This window comes from Vicia villosa, linkage group LG3, assembly GCF_029867415.1.
Source record: "Vicia villosa cultivar HV-30 ecotype Madison, WI linkage group LG3, Vvil1.0, whole genome shotgun sequence".
Taxonomy (NCBI): Eukaryota; Viridiplantae; Streptophyta; class Magnoliopsida; order Fabales; family Fabaceae; genus Vicia; species Vicia villosa.
Genome location: NC_081182.1, coordinates 35,815,883 through 35,834,993, shown reverse-complemented (window position 1 = coordinate 35,834,993; position 19,111 = coordinate 35,815,883). Strand labels below are relative to the sequence as shown.

At 35.9% G+C, this 19,111-nt stretch overlaps 1 protein-coding gene across 2 annotated transcripts; it reads left to right on the top strand.

The window, feature by feature from the left end:
- Positions 1-7,556: 7,556 nt before the first annotated feature.
- Positions 7,557-17,583, top strand: LOC131660987 (lysine-specific demethylase JMJ21-like). Of its 2 annotated transcripts, XM_058930371.1 has the most exons (16): positions 7,557-7,908; positions 7,994-8,104; positions 8,440-8,495; positions 8,618-8,760; positions 9,809-10,006; positions 10,135-10,334; positions 11,505-11,604; positions 11,742-12,317; positions 12,411-12,533; positions 13,237-13,317; positions 13,389-13,720; positions 13,842-14,099; positions 14,429-14,513; positions 14,609-14,819; positions 16,681-16,849; positions 17,153-17,583. In XM_058930371.1, exons 1-16 carry the CDS (start codon positions 7,769-7,771, stop codon positions 17,289-17,291), a joined length of 2,922 nt encoding a protein of 973 aa, XP_058786354.1. In that variant the 5' UTR covers positions 7,557-7,768; the 3' UTR covers positions 17,292-17,583. The 2 variants fall into 2 exon arrangements, with proteins under 2 accessions (XP_058786354.1, XP_058786355.1); XM_058930372.1 differs by lacking the exons at positions 7,557-7,908; positions 7,994-8,104; positions 8,440-8,495 and having other exon boundaries at positions 8,618-8,741.
- Positions 17,584-19,111: the final 1,528 nt, after the last annotated feature.

Below are 19,111 nucleotides of genomic sequence, written 5' to 3'. Positions count from 1 at the left end.
ATGCCCCCCTTTTGCCTTGTCAACCATGTCTCTAATTCGCCAAATTCAGACACTGGACGTCTGGTGCTGACCATGTTAACAACTGCTGGAGGAACTTCAGAGATCTGGATTTTCTGGAGCTTCACCCTGAGGTCTTCAGTGGCCTCGCTGTTCTCTCCCCTCGAACCTTCAGTTATCTCTGTCTTGGAAGATTCTTCAACATCAGTATTGAAGATTGCATCATCATTTAGGCTTTCAGTAGCCTGCTCTCCATTGAACACCGTTTTAGTTTCCGTAACTTCGACTTCAGATGCCTCTACCATGTTGATATCCAATGGCTCACAGAGGCTAGCGTCAGCAATGTTCAGAGGATTTGTGTCGACCCTCATGTGGCTCTTGGTCTTGTCAGCAAATTTCAACCTCCAATCTTTGATAGCATTTTGAATTAAATCCCTGAAAAGAAAACATTGTGAGGTTTTATGGCCCAAAAAACCATGATATTTACAAAAACCTCTCTTCTTCCGTTGTTCTAACGGAGGAATTTTGGAATTTGGAGGCAGTATCATTTGGCCATCTTTTACTAGTAAATCAAATATTTCATCACACTTGGTGACGTCGAATGTGTAAGTTTTCTTAGGGAATCTATCGTTCTTATCGCTTTCTACTGGGTTTTTTCCATTTGCAGGGTTGAGTAGTTTGCAGGCATAAGGTGGCGCTTCCTTCAGTTCAGCCAAATCTATTTCGACTTCTTCAGGGTTGTATGAGTCGTTAAAAGACTCATCATCAGCGTCCTCCGCTTCGATGTACGCTACCCTTTCCTTTTTATAGTTTTTATTTGCCTTAGCCTTTTCTGCCTTCAAGCGTTCGACTTGTCGAACCCTATCTGCCAACTGGGCCATATCCCTAAGGTATTGCGTATCTAGTTTTTTCCTAATTGAATAATCTAGACCACCTGCAGCCATTTCGACTAGTTCATGCTCTGGGACTGTTGTGAAACTTCCCTTAATCTAGACGGAACCTATTTAAGTAATCATCAATTGGTTCTGTAAACTTCCTCTTAATACTGGCCAATTCTTTCAGACTTATCTTGGTTTGACCCATGTAGAATTGTTCATGGAACAACCTTTCTAAGTGTGCCCAAGCATCTATCGAATTTGGTGGCAAAGTAGTGAACCAAATGAAAGCATTCTTTGTTAGCGAACTAGGGAAATATTTGATCCTTAAATCCTCGTTCCCTGCTAAGTCTCCTGCCTCTGTCAAGTATCTGGCGATATGTTCCACAGTTGACTCGCTAGTTTCGCCTGAAAACTTTGTGAACTTGGGTACTTTAGTGCCTCTAGGCAACTCTGTTTGCATGATATAATCTGATATGGGGGATGTATAATTTGGACGTCGAAGTCCAGTACTAAGGCCGTTATTGGCCATAACCCTTTCTATCATGGCAGTTAGGTTATTTTCTGTAGCCAGATTTTCTCTTCTGACTCTCTGGACGATTTCATCTGGATGTTCGTTCCTACCCACAATCCTTAATCTGGGTCGATCTTCTTCCGTTTCCTGTCGAACGGGGACAGTTCTTTGATTCGAAGCCTCTAAGTTTATTACTTGAGTCCCTTCGATCGTTTCTGTTTTCTGTGGGGCACCTACATTTTTAGTGGCTGTCCTAGACAGGGGAACCACATCTTGTATACGTTCCAAAATGGGCCTCTCTTCTTGATTCAAAGGCTGCTTGTCTTTTCGTCTAGGTGGTGGAACTCCCATGAAATCTGCCATTCGATTCATTTGAGATGATATCTTTTGGAAAATCTCCATGTTTTCCCGATTCGTACTAGTGATATTTGTTGCTAGTGGATTCAAAATTGAGGCCAATTCTTTGGCCAATACCCCTAACATATCATGGTTGCTTGCATCCATTTCTTGCCGGAATGCTGCTTGATTATTTGTGGTAAAATTGGGTATTTGGGCAGAAAAGCCAGTATTGTGTGCACTTCGACCCACTGAACCAACATTTGGCGAAAACGTCGCATTGTTAGTTGTAGCATATGTAGGTCCTGCCCCTCGTACGCCTGTTCCAAATGGGTATGGCATTCCGTATGGGTAATTTGGCCTCCATTCGAAAGCAAAGTTCGACCCCTGGTTAAATAAGTTATTTGCAGCATTTGTCGAGGAAAGTGGCATCTCCTCCGCGCTCGTGGATGAAGGTGCGGTGGTCGACACTGAAACTGGAATAGTCCCTGATGGTCCTGTATTATTCTCAGGCATAGCCTGGGAATTATCTGCAGGTCTCGATCCATTTGGACCCGGTATATCCCGTGCTCCTTGAGTAGAAGTCGAATTTGCCACTCCTGATCCTGAGCCTTGTGGGGGATCTTGATCTCCCCCTGCACTGGTCGTAACGGCCATTTTCTTGTTGTACCTTCGTTTGGGAATCGGTTGTGCACTGTTCGTTAACTTACCGTTCCTAAGGTTCATACAAGGTCTTGATAATGTCTAGACAAAAATAAAACAATTAAAAAACAATCTGCTTGACACTGTCCCACTGGGCGTGCCAATTTGTTTACGGTGATTTCCGGTAAACAACCGCTAGTCTTCCAAACTATAATAAATATGATTTGGTTACTCGCAGGATCGACTAGATTGATCCTAGGACATAGTCAAGAAGATTGTTATTGATGGTCATTCGAACCATATCTATGATTCATCTTGTCAATAAGAAATACTTCGAACGAAACAAACAAAATTAGCAATCACTTCGTTATACACGTGAGTATAACTTCAGCGAAAGGTAAGTCAAAATAAAATATGAGACGAAACTGTAAAAGTGCAAAAATCTTAAAGTGCAGAAATGTTAAATACTTCAAAGATAAATGACATGAAAATAATGAGTACAAAAACGTAAACGGCAAGAAGTAAACGAAATGCAATAATATTGAAAGATACTTGAAAATAAAGGGAAAATACACATGTATTAAAATGGTGGTGTCATACGTACATTTCTCAGCGAACTCTTTCTCTTTAACACTTGATACTTGAGTAATATGTGAGTGATTTGTACAAAATGAACACACGGAATCCTAATATTAAGACCCTTATTTATACTAGTTTCGACCTTAACGGTCCTACGCTAATCTAATGCCACGTTTCTCATAAGAACCTCAGGAACGCCATCTGTCTTTAGACAGTTACGAAACCGTCTTCGAATTTCAAATCCTCCCGCCTAAGTCCTTCTTCGACGCGTGGCAGTGTATTTAACATTAAAACACTACAAAAGCACGCTAAGTGTCAATACTTAACATATTTCACGAAATCTGTCTAAGTCTTCGAAGACATATACTCCTACTAGCTTCAGCATGCACTATCTTCGTTATAACTTAGAAATCTTCATTCTCAAAGCATGGCCATCAGGAGCCATTTTTATCTTCAAAGATGGTCATCAGTAACCATCCTTCCTTCGAGTTTTTATCCTTCGAAGGACCATGTTTGCAAAACGAAATCTTCAGCTAACAGGATGTGACACCCTGAAGAACCACCAGATGTAACAGTTGATGTAGCTCCAATCGCTCTTATCTATGGTACTGTACCTCCTCCGATACCAGATGATTAAGATCATCATCAAACATAACATCCATATCTCTATGTGTCATAATGGGAGGAGCATACACAAAATGGTCTATGGGAATGTACTGCATGTAGCCGAACTAATGCATGACATGCTTAGGCAGATGGGGAGACGTCAAACAAAACTGCAAGCCAACGATCCATAGTATAAGGTTATGTTGAAAAATGAACGTCTCTCACGATGATCGACGTAAGAATGGAAGTGTATATCCTCTTTTACTAAGCGGTCAAGATACATTCTAAACAGCTCTGTCGCCTAGTTCCGTCTGAGTAGGGCGAATGCAAAAGCACGTGGCATATCCTTAGTATAGGTTTGATACACATGAGTATTCTTTGATGTGTGAGAATTGTTGGAGGATCCAATCCTGAAAATTATCGGAACACATGAATCATTAGTAATGGCATTGCAAAAATGTTATGAAAATGACACACAAACACTAAAAGACCAAGAAATTTTATTGTCAATAGTATGATGTTGCATGTCACCTGTTTTGTCTTCCACAAAAATCCTTGGGATAACTTAGAGTACAAGTAGACCAAACAAGCTCCCCCCAGTTGTACTCATAGATCCACTCAAAATCATCAAAGTATCGTAGGTACGTGATATCCACATAAGTGGAACTCTTGTCCACAAAAATGGTAGTGCCAACCAAATACAACAAGTATGCTCTCATAGCATACACTTTATACTACACAACCTGCTCAGCATCACCAGCACCATGTTGTGCTTTAAGTAGCTCATTTGTATACACCTTCTATAGGAAACAAAACATAGCATGAGACCACCGAGTGGCTTCAAATACCATCATCACATCCTTTGAGTCAACTCCAAAATAATATACCATCAACTCCAGTGCCTCATCTTTGTTACTTTTCTCATGATCTAAAAGTTTCGCCTAATCAAAAGATGCAATAGACACGTGACATTGTCCAGTGTGATAGACATCTTACCATTTGGTAGATGAAATGATGGCGTCTTCGTGTCCCATCTCACTACAAACGCGTTAAGCATACCATGTTTAACCGTAACACAACATGTCTCGCACAAGTGTTGCATCCCATATAGCTGCAAAACATCCTGAAACCACTGCTCATTAAGCTACTGTTGGTCAGTAATCTTCACCTCGTAGTTGATAAATTTTAGCGGATCACGGTCGTACAAAAAAATAAATCATCGTCATAAAATTTTAATATTATAACAAATATAATTTAAAAAGAATGAATCCAACTAATTTACCTTTCCATCCCATACATGTCAGGCAGTATGATCCAGGTAAAAAAGGCAGCAGTGACAAGTGTGATGAGCCTCTTCCAAACCCTTGCAGTGCCTCCTGAACCCAAGTACCTCAAGTACCCCTGTTGTCTCATTCTAAGGAACTTCTGGTGAATCGTGTACCTCTACTACCTTGGGTGCCTCAATATGTGAAACATGTCGCCTACGGGAAGATGGAGGCAGGGATGCATGAGGAGATTACACTTGTCTTCTACAGAAAGAAGTAGGCGGATATACATGAACCCTAGAAGCTGATGCCTCAACATCAACTGGGATGGAGGTAACAAGAGCCTGCGATGGTTGACTTTTTCCCCTATGAAGAAATGCATGTTGTGCAATCCTATCGTGCCTCAATCGATCTGACCTATCAGCCATAATGCGTGTAAGTAAACCACACAATAAGTACAAGCAAGAAAATGCATACTGAAAAAATATAGAGATGCATCTCCGGTTTATGGGATCGAAACATTGAAAAATTATGGAGATGTATCTTTGGAATTTTCTGCAACTCTCATCAGCATCAATGGCGATAATGTTGACCCCCAAAACAGCAAAAATAGTGCATTAATCAATAAAACTACTTATCAAACACATTTCTCTTTATGTACAAAATATCAAACATGTATACGTCCAAACAAAAATACCAAGCAAACAAGAAAAATATGTGATATAAGAGTTTACCATAGATCCACTGAAGAAGTCCAAAATCTCCTTCTATGTCATAAATTTCACCTATGTCGATTTCACAAGAACACAAATATATATATGCAAATGTGAATTTCATAGTTTCTTCCATATCTTCTAATGCCACACCTAACCTTATTTTTCCTTGGATTAGTCTCATGGAAACAATACCTAACGCCTCAAATCCATTTCATCTGGTTACCTTCCAATCCCATAGAGGTCGTGGTGGGCGTGGTTACAATGGTTGTAGTGGCTTAACTCATTGTCAGATATGCATGAAGTATGGATATGATGCGTCTATTTAGTATGATGGATTCATATGGAAGTGTATTTCCAAATTAGTTTAGAGTTCAATTTGAACAGTTTTTTTTGAATATTTTCTGTTATTATTTGCCTTAGATATAGTGCATCCTGATGTTGTCTCCAAACCTATTGTGTCTACGAATGTCAAACACGTTGATGTCAAGGTAGATGTTGGCAACTAATTTACAAATAAACAAGAGTTTCTTGTTCGTGATTGAATTAGTTAGTTGGCCAAATCATTTTATGGATAAGATGGAAGAATTCACCAAATTGAGTAAGATTGAAAGAGAATCAAATAAACAAAGGTCAAAGGTGAAACCACCCATAGATATAAATTTAGACGATGACACATGTTTTGATTCATTTTAGTTTTTCTCCAACATTGTATTTAGATGGTTAGACATGTTTTTGTATGTAATGTTGGATTAATATTAACGATATTAAATGCATACATTTTCATAGATTTTAGTATATCTTTCAGTTTTCCAAAATTTTCAACATTGTAGTGTGTTATAATCGATTTTGTTTCTAAAACAAGTTTTGTGTAAATAGTAATGGGAGAATCCAAAAATACATTTTCGGACACACCTTAATTTATAAAAAATGATAATACAAGTTTATTCAGAAATGTTCATCTTGACTCACCCGTATTGTTAAAAAAGATAGTAGGAGTTTATTCGAAAATGCATTTCTGAACTCACCCTAACTACACTAAACGAAGTAAAGTGTATCCAGAGGTACATCTTCGGAATATTCCCTGAGACATAATTGAGTTTTTAAGATCCATATTGATCTAAAACTTGTATAAATATGAGTGTCCATAAACTTGTAAACAATAACACTCAAAGATAATACAAAATGTCTCAGTATGCATATCTCGCTTTTATCTACTTTAACGGCGAGAAATCCCCTCTTCAATTTAGGTTCTCAGAGATCACTCACCTTGTCGATTTAAAATCAAAACTAGAGAATCTGTACCCAGACAATCGAAGAGTTGTGAAGCTCTATTATCGTTCACACTCAATTGGCAGCGATGAGAAGATACATTCAACGAGTTTGAGCGGGCGAAGAACGGAGATTTAACTGTTATGTGGAGTATATTTCATTGTTACGAAACAAAATGTTTGATAGAGATAAATGCGAAGATCGTGAGATCGACCAGAGATATTCTAAAGATGTTGAAACGTCCTACTTGATGATGAAATGTATGATTTTTACGTTAATGATTATCTACGTAAAATTTTATTTTTTATGTATATCATAACAATTAATCATCAATGTTAATTTTGTTTTTTTTTTCTGTATACGTTTTTTTTTTTGGTAAACTTTTTGTGTATGTTTTTTATTCAATAGTTTCTTAATCAAATTTTATCATGAATTATGGTTTGACTCACCTATTAGATTGTGATTGAGTTAAGTGCATTTGAAAATATACTTTTGAATTCCAAATAGTTTTAATTTTTTACTCGCCTAAGGAATATATCCTTAGTGTCGGAAAGCAATTTCCAAATCTAAAAGTGGACAAGTAACTAATTTACATTTTTTTTTGGCGGTTAGAAAAAAATTACTTTTTCTTTTGGGACGGAACAATTAATTTTAAATTGGCAAAAAGTGAAAATCAAGCCTTTCACAACCATTTTTAAATTGCAATTTCAAAGTACATTAATAATAATATCAAGAATTTTTAGCAGATATCGTTGAAAATAAACAATGTCTTAAATCAATTTTTTAGGGGGAATCACTTTTGCCTATGCCATAAAGGTGGCGTAGGAATAACGGAAATTTCTCACACGGGCAATAAGCGCTCAAGAAAAAACGCGGTTTAGCGCAGGAAAGAATATAACCATTGAGCGCAGGAGCGAAGAAACGCCTAATTGAAATCGAAATTGAAATTGAAGTTGAATTCTAGATTCGATGGAGGCTCAAGCTCACAATCAGAGAGATCGCAGAATAGACGGTCTTGGAGATTTCCGAGTTCTTCCCGATGAAATCCTCTGCTCAATTTTGGAGCGACTCACTCCTCGAGATGCCGCACGCGTCGCTTGCGTTAGCAGGTAATTCTATCATCTTTCATCTTTGCGACATTGGTAATTGATGATTGATTAATAAACATTTCTTCTTTTATTCATTTATTGGCAGTGTGATGTATATACTTTCCAACGAAGAACCATTGTGGATGAATCTATGCCTAAAAGGAGCATCTGGTTTTCTTGAATACAAAGGCACATGGAAGAAAACTGCCCTGCATAAGTATGTCTTTCACTCTCTCATTTGGTTTAGTTTGGATAAATTACTTATTTGCAGCTTATAGCACATAAGCGCCTATGTATAAGCAATTTCTATAGATAAAGATAAAAAAAAAGTAAATTGTTTTGGCATGAGCGATAAATATAAACTGTTTTCATAAACTATTTCGAAGAACTTATGAAAATAAGCTGCAAATAGCTTATGAACAATGTAAGTCCTCCCAAATAGATAAACTCAAATAAGACAATCCAAATAGCTTCAAAGTAGCAATTGTCGGCTTTCTTTATTTTAGTTTATATTTAATTGTAACATATTTGGAATTGGATTTTTGAATGCAGTGAGAATCTGCTGGACAAGTACAAAGAGGGCCATAGACAGCCTTTACATTTTGATGGTAACAGTTCTGATATCATAAATATCATATCTGTTTTCTATGTTTTTAGCAAACTTTAGGCTGCATGCTCTTAAATTATTTTAAGATTTTTGTATATACCACTGATATTTACCTTCCTGCAGGGTTCAACTCTTTATTTTTGTATCGGAGATTATACCGGTGTAATACCACATTGGATACATTTTATACAGAAGGTGGAAATGTGGAAAGAATAAATGACATCTCATTGAAGGACTTCTATAACGAGTATGACATGAAGAAACCGGTACAATGATTAAAGAATTTTAACAGTAAAGCTGTGTTAAAATTTTCCCTTTATGTTGGTTCTGTTTCAGTGTCAATCATTAATGTTGAGCTCTCTTCCTGATGAAAAGAAAATATCCTGAGCTCTATTTTCCGTAGTTTGGTTTGCTTGATTTCTTTTTGAAAGAAATGAATGCACTGTCTTGGTGGCAATACACTCTTTTACACACATTCTTCAATGTTATATATTATTGCTCTCTTTTTTAAAATCGAATACACTTAAAAAATGATCAGTTTACAAGGCAATTGTGTTGACCTTTTAAAACATGGACCGATAATGAAATTTGTGTTCAAAGGAGTGTGGTGCTAGTATTTTTCTATTGGAAAAAGTGGGAACATTATTTTCTGTCATGATATATGTCTGGTTGTTGGTCGGTAAAAGAATCAACACAAAAATAAAATAAGCGCACGCGGAGATGAGAATGTTATGTTGGATGTGTGGAAAGACTAGACAAGATCGGATTATAAATGACAACATTAGAGAGAGGGAGTCGAGATAGCACCTATTGCAGAAAAGATGGGGAAAACTCAGTATAGGTGGTTTAACTATGTAGAGAAAAGACAAGTATATTTTGTAGTAAGGAGAGTAGATCAGATGGATGGTAGTTAAATCACAAGAGGTAGAGGAAGACCTAAAAAAAACCAAAAGAGAAACTATTAAGAAAGACCTAGAGATTAATGAGTTCGATAGAGGTATGATATATAATAAAGCATTATGGCATTGCTTGATCTATGTACCGACTTCACTTAATTGTGTATATGTTTGCTATTAATCTCTGAAGCATATGGGTATCTCTATTAATTTTTCCCACTGTTTCTTTTAAAGATGGAAAATGAGAGATGAGAATGATTTGTCTTTATAACTTCAAGGGTCCTATGTGTATTTGGGTTATAGTTTATGTTGTGTTTTAGATATACTGAAGTTTATCAATTTTGAACCATCAATTGTTAGTGATTTTCTCTTGTATTTATATTGAAATGTAATTTTGATGATGAATTGCACCTCTCAGGTCATGCTTAATGGACTGGCGGATACATGGCCTGCCAGGCATAAATGGACAATTGATCAGTTGTTACTAAACTATGGAGACGTGGCGTTTAAAATTTCTCAAAGGAGTTCCAAAAAGATCTCCATGAAGTTCAAGGATTATGTCTCATACATGAAAGTTCAACATGATGAAGATCCATTGTATATTTTTGACGAAAAGGTGCTTGAGTTCAGATATTCCTGTTTCAACAGCACTCTTCCCTGCCTCCTCCCACCATTCCCTTCTCTTTTTCTTGTTTTCAAATTTGGGATTTTGGAAGTTCTTTTAACTTTTAATTTAACATACAGTTTGGCGAACATGCACCTAGCTTATTGAAGGATTACAGCGTGCCTCATCTTTTTCAAGAAGACTTCTTTGATATCTTAGATATAGAGAAACGACCATCCTATAGGTGGCTCATAATTGGACCACAGAGATCTGGTGCCTCTTGGCATGTCGATCCAGCTCTTACAAGTGCATGGAACACTCTGCTTTCTGGCCGTAAAAGGTAAAAAGATAAGATGCTTGAAGTGAGATTTTTATCTACATTATGGTTGTTTAGCATGTAGCTTAGACCCCGGCTATTTACACGGTGTCAGAGGAAACTTTGTGCATTGTTGTTGAGTTTAAGCCTTAAACATAATTAGTTCATTACTTGATTCTTCCAGTTTATTGCTGCTATTTTCTTTTTCTAGTTACGATTGGCCCCCCAAAACTTAGTGAAGGGGGAGGTGAATAAAACACGAGGATTGAGACTCTGGCATCAGGTGTGTTTTTTTTTTCCTAAGGGAAGCTAGGGGCCTTTAGGTTGAAAGTCCATTGGCTCGTCCATGCAAAGATGATGGTTGTTTACTAGTTTCACATTTGATTTTGATTGCTAATGCAACTTAAACTACAACTCACCTTTTATGCTTCTCTCTATAATTCGAAAGATTGTAGGACTGAAATAGTTTGTGTGAAGTATGATTTGTCACTTTTAGACTGAGGGGGCTAAGATCTTGCTAGAACTAGTTTCCTAAAATATTACGTAGACAAATGTTGAACAAGATCCCTAAAAAAAATGACTCATAAGAAAGTTTTCAGCCCGAGGATGCTAATATGATGCTAGGACTACTTTTCTGCCTTCTGGGTCTTTGATGAGAGTAGATAGGAGTCAGAAATAAATCCAAAGAAAGTTTTCTGTTAGTATTGGATGATTTAATTGTAAAGAAGCACAACGGATAAGAAGTTGAAAAGTATTATCAAACTCAACTAGGTTTGAACAAGTATGCTTAAATATGCAGCAGTAGTAAAGAGTAGTGGCTACAATTGAATAGAAGAATCTACCACCCACGAATAGGCTGAGAGGTCATCCTTTACTTTTGTCAAATAAAAGATCATGATTCAAATCAACTCATTCTATTAAAATTTACTGAAACATTAACATTAGGACCTGAATTGCTCAATTGGTTAAGTATGTGCACTTGATTTAAGCAATTGAAACTGCACGTACCGAAATCCATGCATTCTTAAAACTACAGTAACCAAAAGTGTAATTAAACAGTTCTTGTTCTTTAATAATTCTACAACAAATAACTTGAGTTTTATGTAATTTGGTACTTAGATTTTCTGTGTTGGTGCTTGATTATTTTCCAAATAACTAATATGTAAGAGATAATGTTTTGCCTATATTTGATAGGTGGGCGCTATATCCTCCTGGAAAAGTGCCTTTAGGTGTTACAGTACATGTTAACGATGAAGATGGTGATGTCAGTATTGAGACTCCATCATCATTGCAGGTACCACAATCTTGCAATTTGAGCAATTTACATATCCTCTTTTTGGATTTACATAATTGTTATCCATTAGGATGCCTAACTTCAATGTGTCTTTCTGTTGATTTTTAATTACTAATTACAATTATATTTGCTTACAGTGGTGGCTAGATTTTTATCCTCTTCTTGCTGACGAAGACAAGCCAATTGAATGTACACAACTACCTGGAGAGACAATTTATGTTCCCAGTGGATGGTGGCACTGTATTTTAAATTTGGAAACAACTATTGCAGTCACGCAGAATTTTGTGAATTCTAATAACTTCGAATTTGTATGTTTGGATATGGCACCTGGTTATCGTCATAAAGGAGTTTGTCGTGTAGGTTTGCTTGCTCTTGAAGAAGATGTTTATGAAAATGGCATACAGGACATGTCATGTAATGAAGAAAATTTAAGTTATTCTGATTTGTCAAGGAAAGAGAAAAGGCCCAAAACTCTGAAAGATGTAGACGATCTATGTTTTGAAAGTGAATTAAGTGCCGTAGCTAGAAGCTATAACTTATGGAAAAGCGGATTTTCTTATGATATTAATTTCTTATCCATGTTTTTGGATAAGGATAGAGACCACTACAGTTCTGAGTGGAGCACAGGCAACACCATTGGTCAACGAGAACTAAGAGAATGGTTATCCAAGCTTTGGATTCAAAAACCAGAAATGAGAGATCTAATATGGAAGGTTATTTTGTTTCCAATGTAATGCATTCTCTGTGCTTCTAAAGGAAGTATACCATCTGATTTTATGATTTATTTTCTGTTTATGTATGTCCAGGGAGCTTGTATTGCGCTAAATGCAGATAAGTGGTTAGCGTGCCTGTCTAAAATTTGTGCCTTCAATAATTTGCCCCTTCCAACTGATGATGAAAGACTTCCTGTTGGTACGGGTAGCAATCCTGTGAGTTTTAATTTATGTAGCTAATACCTTTTTCTTATTTGTATTTTTTAAGAAGCTTGTAGTGCATCAAAATTTCAAAGGCTATAGTGAAAATAATTGGTCCTTAGATTCCCAAACAGTATTGTGATTGCTTCAAAATTAGAGTATAATTTAGGTCTTTAGGTTGAATCAAAGTCCTGATGTTTTTCTTAAGGTCTTTCCCTGGTAAGAAACAAATTTTCATCCTTAGCATGTCCTCCCTTACTGTAATTTATCAATAATTTGGACCTGTTAGAGACCAATTACAATAGTCTTAGGATCTACAAACTACTTTTCGTTGAAGATACCTTTGCATATTGCATTGAGACTAGAAGAGTTTACCCTTTTAGAAGGCACATTGATGGAATTGGAATCTCTCTACTATCTTTATGCCAGTGTAAGATTAATCATACTAAGTAGTTGGCTACAAATTGCAACAATTAGTAAAACTTAATGTGCATTTTAAAAATCTTACTTCAAATGGTAGTTGTCATTCTGAAATTATTTCGGTTGTGCTTACCATAACGTGAGATGATATGCTATGTAATTACTTAGCCATGTCTCATATGATTCTATTGTTGAACTATGACATGAGATTGTTTTGTGGTATGATCATTCATTATCTAGTAAAGTACTTAAATAGTACGAAGTCTCTAACTAGGAACATTTTCCATTCTCTAAATAGGTTTATCTAGTGGGGAACTATGTTGTAAAGATTTTTGTCGAAGGAGGACTGGAAGCTTGCCTTTATTGTTTAGGCACAGAGGTACTTGATTGGTATTCTGTTTTCATTTCATCTTCAGGGCATATCTAACTTTCATATTGTATCTTTTACAGCTAGAATTTAATAGTTTGCTGCTTGAAGCCAACTCCTCTATCAGGAAACATATTCCTAGTGTTATGGCCAGCGGGGTTGTTTATCTTGAAGACGGGTCCTACACCAATTTAAGTTGGGATGGAAAAGGAGTTCCCAGTGTCATTTCGAAGACCAATATTATCACAGAAAAATGCAATGTTGATGGTTTCCCATTTGGGGTTTGGGGCAAGAAACTGTTAGAGTATAGGAATGCTGGGATTCCGGTGGATGGATCAATTAGTTTAGCCTGTAACTCAAGCATATGGCCATATGTGATAACTAAGAGATGTGAAGGGAATATGTTTGCAGACTTGTAAGTGCTGACCTTGTGGTTTATAAATTTTATCCCACAACATAGCAATTCCAATTTCTTACATCTGCACTAGCCACTCAGTTCTCTTAATCTTTTAGATGTTGTTTTCATTATTTTGCAGAAGAGACAGCTTATCGAGAGAAGATGCAACAAACTTGGCCTCCTTCTTGGGGGAGCAACTGCGCCATATTCACCTTTTGCCACATCCACCTTTAAATAATTCATTTATATCTGATATTGAACATGAATTAAGCTGGTCTGAGGAAAATGATTGTATTTCAAATGTTAATTGTAAATCAAACAACGCAGCAGAATGGGGAATCATCACCAGAATCTTAACAAAGAAGAGGAAGGATGTCTCAAGTCGTTTGACCAAGTGGTACATTTAGTTCTATTGAACTTTCCGATTTCTTGACAAACAGGATAGTTAAGAGTTAGAGTAGGGTTATTATGCATACAATTTAAAATCTAACGATCTTCTGAACACTTCAACTTTGAAGTTTTAACTTTTATGAATTTTCCAATTGTTTATTAACTCTCTTTTGACTTTGGCTCCGTTAAACTGTATTTTATCCATGCATGATAAATGCGTTCCATTTTTGGTTTTGCCTAGGTGCTTCTGTTGCATGCTAGTTCTATGATGAATCTTTGCATTATTCATTTATCTTTGTAAGGCGGCCTCTGATGCTTTTCCTTAAAACTTTGTAGGGGGGATCCAATTCCTAGCAAACTGATTGAGAAAATTGAGGAATATATCCCATCTGATTTATCTAAGCTGCTAAATATAAATGAGGTTTCTTCTAAATTCACTATTTCATCCCAACATCATTTTTTTCATTGGATATGCTAGATTAAGTTTGGTTTCTATCAACTTCTATTTGGCTTCAGAATTTCTCAAGTGGTGCTTCTAAACCTTGCTCCTGGATACACACTGACATTATGGATGATAATATTTACATGGAACCGTCATTGGTTTGCTCTACCTCCAGTGGGAATACAGAAGATGCTGCCCAGGTGGACAATGGTTTATTGAGTGACCACGATGGAGTGAAATCCTGGTGTCCCAGTTACATCCTTGATTTCAGTGATCTTTCTATTGGTCGGTACTTTTCCTTTCCTACCTGTTTCATAAACTTTCATGCAGCCTCGATAATGCTCGACTTTATAATGGAATGTTTCATGATGTGGCATCATATTTTATCAATTGCTTTCAGTATATGGACTTAAATAATGCTCGTCTTTGCAATGGAATGTTGTTATGATATGCTCGTCTTTATAATGGAATGTTGTCATGATGTGGTATCATAGTTTATCAAGTGCTTTCAGTATCTGCAAGATGTTTTTAGCTATCTCTACAGTTGAAATTTGTATTTTCTTTAAAGAAGAGCAAGGCTTGTGTTATTAACCCCCAACAAGTAGTGTTTAAATTTCCTATGGTTATCACTCCCTTTCTTCCTCCACTTTTTTTTAAAAATAATTTTCAGGCTAATTTTGTTCTGTAAGAAGTAATCATCATGTTGCAGTTTCATCCTTAACGATTCACTTGTTTATTTTTGTTCTGAAGTCATTGTTGGCCTTGAGATGCATATTGATAGCAGAACAGACCACTCATTAAGAAAGTGTAGGAGTAATAACTACCTCAAAAATACAAATTCATTTTGTTATAAGAAAATGCTAGAATTTGTGTGAACAAGTGTGGAGATTGGAAATAGTGGAGAGTTGAGGAGCTCTCAAATTATCCTTAAGATTGTAATTTTGTGTGTGTGTGTGTGTATGTCACGCTGACCAAGATCCGTGAATAAATCGTTGTTTTCTTTGTGTGATTTCTATATTTTCAGCTCTGATTCTCAACCGATAATAGTTATGAAAACAGAGAAATCACATAGAAATAGAGAAAAAATGCTTTATTGATGGGTCTTGGTCAATGTGACACAGATGAAAAAGTAAATCTTAAGGATGAACCTACTTTTACTCTTCATTGTGTCCAATTTCAACACCTATCTCCACTAATTCTCTTTTTTCCGATTTTGTTCATCTTATAACTAACTGAATTCGTATCTTGTTAGTTAGTTATTACTTACAACACCCTTTTTATTCCTCCTCACTTATCTCTTAATGAGTGGTCAGCTATCAAATATCATTAGCAAATTTAGGAATAATGAATCAGTTGTGTGTGAAGTCAATTAGGGGTTACTCTTTAAACATCATAGCCAAACAAAAGGTTAATGATGATTCCTAAACCGGACACATTTGTACCAATAATTCCTGTTTTACATTTTCCCTAAAATATCTTTCTATGGTTGGTAAGGTGAGGAGTGTCACTCTATATAAACTATTTCAATGCTCTATCTCCAACCAATGTAGGACTTTAGGATCTTCCTAATACACCCCCTCATGCCTAACATTCCTTTTTTTAGGGCTTGGTGTGTGGATATTAACGGTGGGCGGCCCATGGTCCGATCGATAGGCTCTGATACCATAATAGAAAGATAGAGAGAGATTTTATTGCAATCTAACTGTATTCATAATAAATCTGAAAGTTAGTTACAAAGGGCAACAGAGTTGCTTATATACATGCAACCTTTAACCTGCAGTAGCAGGTAACTACTGGTGACACCTTGACAGGTGTCAGTTACAAGGGATATGCTAGAACACTTCGATAACCAAGTGATACCTCTAATACTATGGTGTTTTCGTCGCACTCATTTCACTTTAGCCTTTTTGAAATGGAGGACTGATCTGTCTGCAAGCTTTAGTCCTTGTTTTACTTTCATTGTTTTATCTGTCAAATCTATTAAGTAATAACTAACTGTACAATTACATTTAACTGACTCAACTTTGTCTAGAGCACTTCTTAGACTTCACTCAAATATATTTTTGAAATATAATATTGCCATGAAAGAATTCTGATGTTTTTGTTATCTGGGTATATTAGCTGACCTTTTTCACTTATTTTGCAGGAGATCCTATTTTTGACTTGATACCAATTTATTTAGATGTGTTTAGAGGCGATTCGTATCTCCTTAAGAAATTTTTAGAAAGTTACAAACTTCCTTTTCCATGCAACCTATCGAAGTGCGAGTCGACAGAGGGTGGTCAAAAGTTTGGTCGACTTTCATATGCTGCTATGTAAGTACTGTCACCATAATTCTCTTTTGTAACTAGTTTCTTATCAACTTAAAGTGTTTCAGTTTGAATGTGGATTTATATAAAATATGAAACAATATACCTATGACTGCTAAGGCTGCAGACCCATTAAATTGGCTTTTCTGGTATTTAACTTCATCCCCAGAGCCATATCCGTGTATTAAAATCCACATAACCTATCATTACTTATACAATATTGCCTCAGTATTGCGTTTACTGTGAGTTATATACATTATACTAGTTAATAATGTAACTCATTTGGATTTCTTTATTTTGTAACTGTAGGTGTTATTGTATTTTGCATGATGATAATGTCTTGGGAGCTATTTTTAGCCTATGGGAAGAACTAACATCATCAGAGTCATGGGAAGAAGTTGAGATGACGGTATGGGGAGAGTTGAACAATTACAAAGGCTTTCTTTGACCATTTGCTGCATTAATATTTTCGGGGCTTGAACGCAATAATACATGTTGAAATTCTCTAGTAACCTAAGAGAAAGAGAAAGAAAGAAGTTTAACATTAATCGGTTGTTTGTTAAATTGTACTGTTTAGTTTTATAATAAAGTGTGTTCGCGTATAGTTGATGCAGTTATGAGGATATTACACTTTTTCCCGATTTGAATTAACTGTAAAATCTCAAATTTTCGTGTAATTCAAATTCAAAATTATATTATGTAAACATCTTTTGATTTGATAGATAAGTTTAATGGACAAATATCTATATTGTTACCATGGACATCTACATTTAAGATTTTACAGTTGTGTATGTAAATTTTAGAGATGATTGTGTCACTGTTGCGTCTTTGTCTATTGAAAGTGCCTAAGAGCATCTCCAATGGGAGAATATTCTTTGGTTTTGATTGTTTGTGTTATATTTTGTGAGTCTAAATTGCCACATTGCATTTAAGCAATTCATAAACAATCTAAATTATTTTTGCTCCAATGATAGTTATATATAAGCGATGTATATTAGGCCCCACCAAATTATATTGTTATAATTGCACTATAATTGACAATTGACAAACACCTTGTACTATTACTATTTCAATTGAATTGCCTCAAAAATAATATATCTAATGATAAGTTCTCTACTTTTCAAGTTGTTTCATGAAGTCCTATCCCTTAGATTTAAGCAATCAATGGTGCCATGTCATCACACTCCAAAGGTAAAAAAAATTAAGAAACAAAACTTAAAAGCTAAGCAATCTAAGTTCCTATCATTGGAGATGCTCTAAGAACTTTCTTTTATATAAGAGCACGATGGTGCAGCTCATATTTAGGTTATTTTGTGAGTCATACTAATCTACATCATTTTAAAACAATTCAATTAATTTTACTCCAATGATACAATTCTATAGAACTCACACTAGGTCCCACAATTTTATCTTACATATGAATATTTTATTACTTTTACCTCACAAATATATGCTATAATAACTAATATATTATTTTTTTTAATCAAAGGACTCAACTTTATGCATCCCTTGCTGAAGGAACCCGACTGCCACTTGGAATACTCCAAAATAAAATAAAAAAAGACCAAATTTTACTCTCTCTCTCTCTCTCTCTCTCTCTCTCTCTCTCTCTCTCTCTCCACACTTAGCGCACTCGTGCAAAATTCCTCACACTGGAGGTGCTCTAATGTATCAAAGCTTATAGCATATAGGGGTTTGGCGGACTGCACAACCCAAAATTTAGTTACATTTTGTGAATATTATTTTTCTAACTCTTATTGGTGGTCAGTCATTCTATCTAAACTCAAAATTATTATTTTTTAGTTTGGAAATATATTTTCGGACGTATCTATTTTATCTGAAATTCATGTGTAGGTTAGTTACACCTTCATTTTACCAGAATTGAGTCTGGAGATGCTTCTTCATAATAATGTCATATGTCATTCCTCAGTGATGGAGAGCTATCTTATGCAAATCAAAAATTGTCTTTAATCCATAAAAGTATATTTTCGCACGCATCCATATACGCAAAATTCATGCGTAGGTGAGTCATATTCTCATTTTACCAAAAATGACTCCGTAGATGCATCTCTGTAATTACCGCATATGCACCACATCCCTTCGTAAGTGAGTCACACTCTCATTTTTGCCATAATTTAGTTTGGATATTCATCTCCGTAAAAGTATACGGAAATATACCATTGGCAAAAGCATGGTACAATAGTACACTACACTATCTCTACAACGCCGCCATCACCCATGTCGTGACAGTCTGCCTGACTACGCCTT

Coding starts and splice junctions, on each gene's coding strand:
- LOC131660987 (XM_058930371.1), top strand. CDS start 7,769: ATGGAGGCTCAAGCTCACAATCAGAGAGATCGCAGAATAGACGGTCTT. Junction 10,007..10,134: donor TGTATATTTTTGACGAAAAG/GTGCTTGAGTTC, acceptor TTTAACATACAG/TTTGGCGAACATGCACCTAG. Junction 16,850..17,152: donor CGACTTTCATATGCTGCTAT/GTAAGTACTGTC, acceptor TTGTAACTGTAG/GTGTTATTGTATTTTGCATG.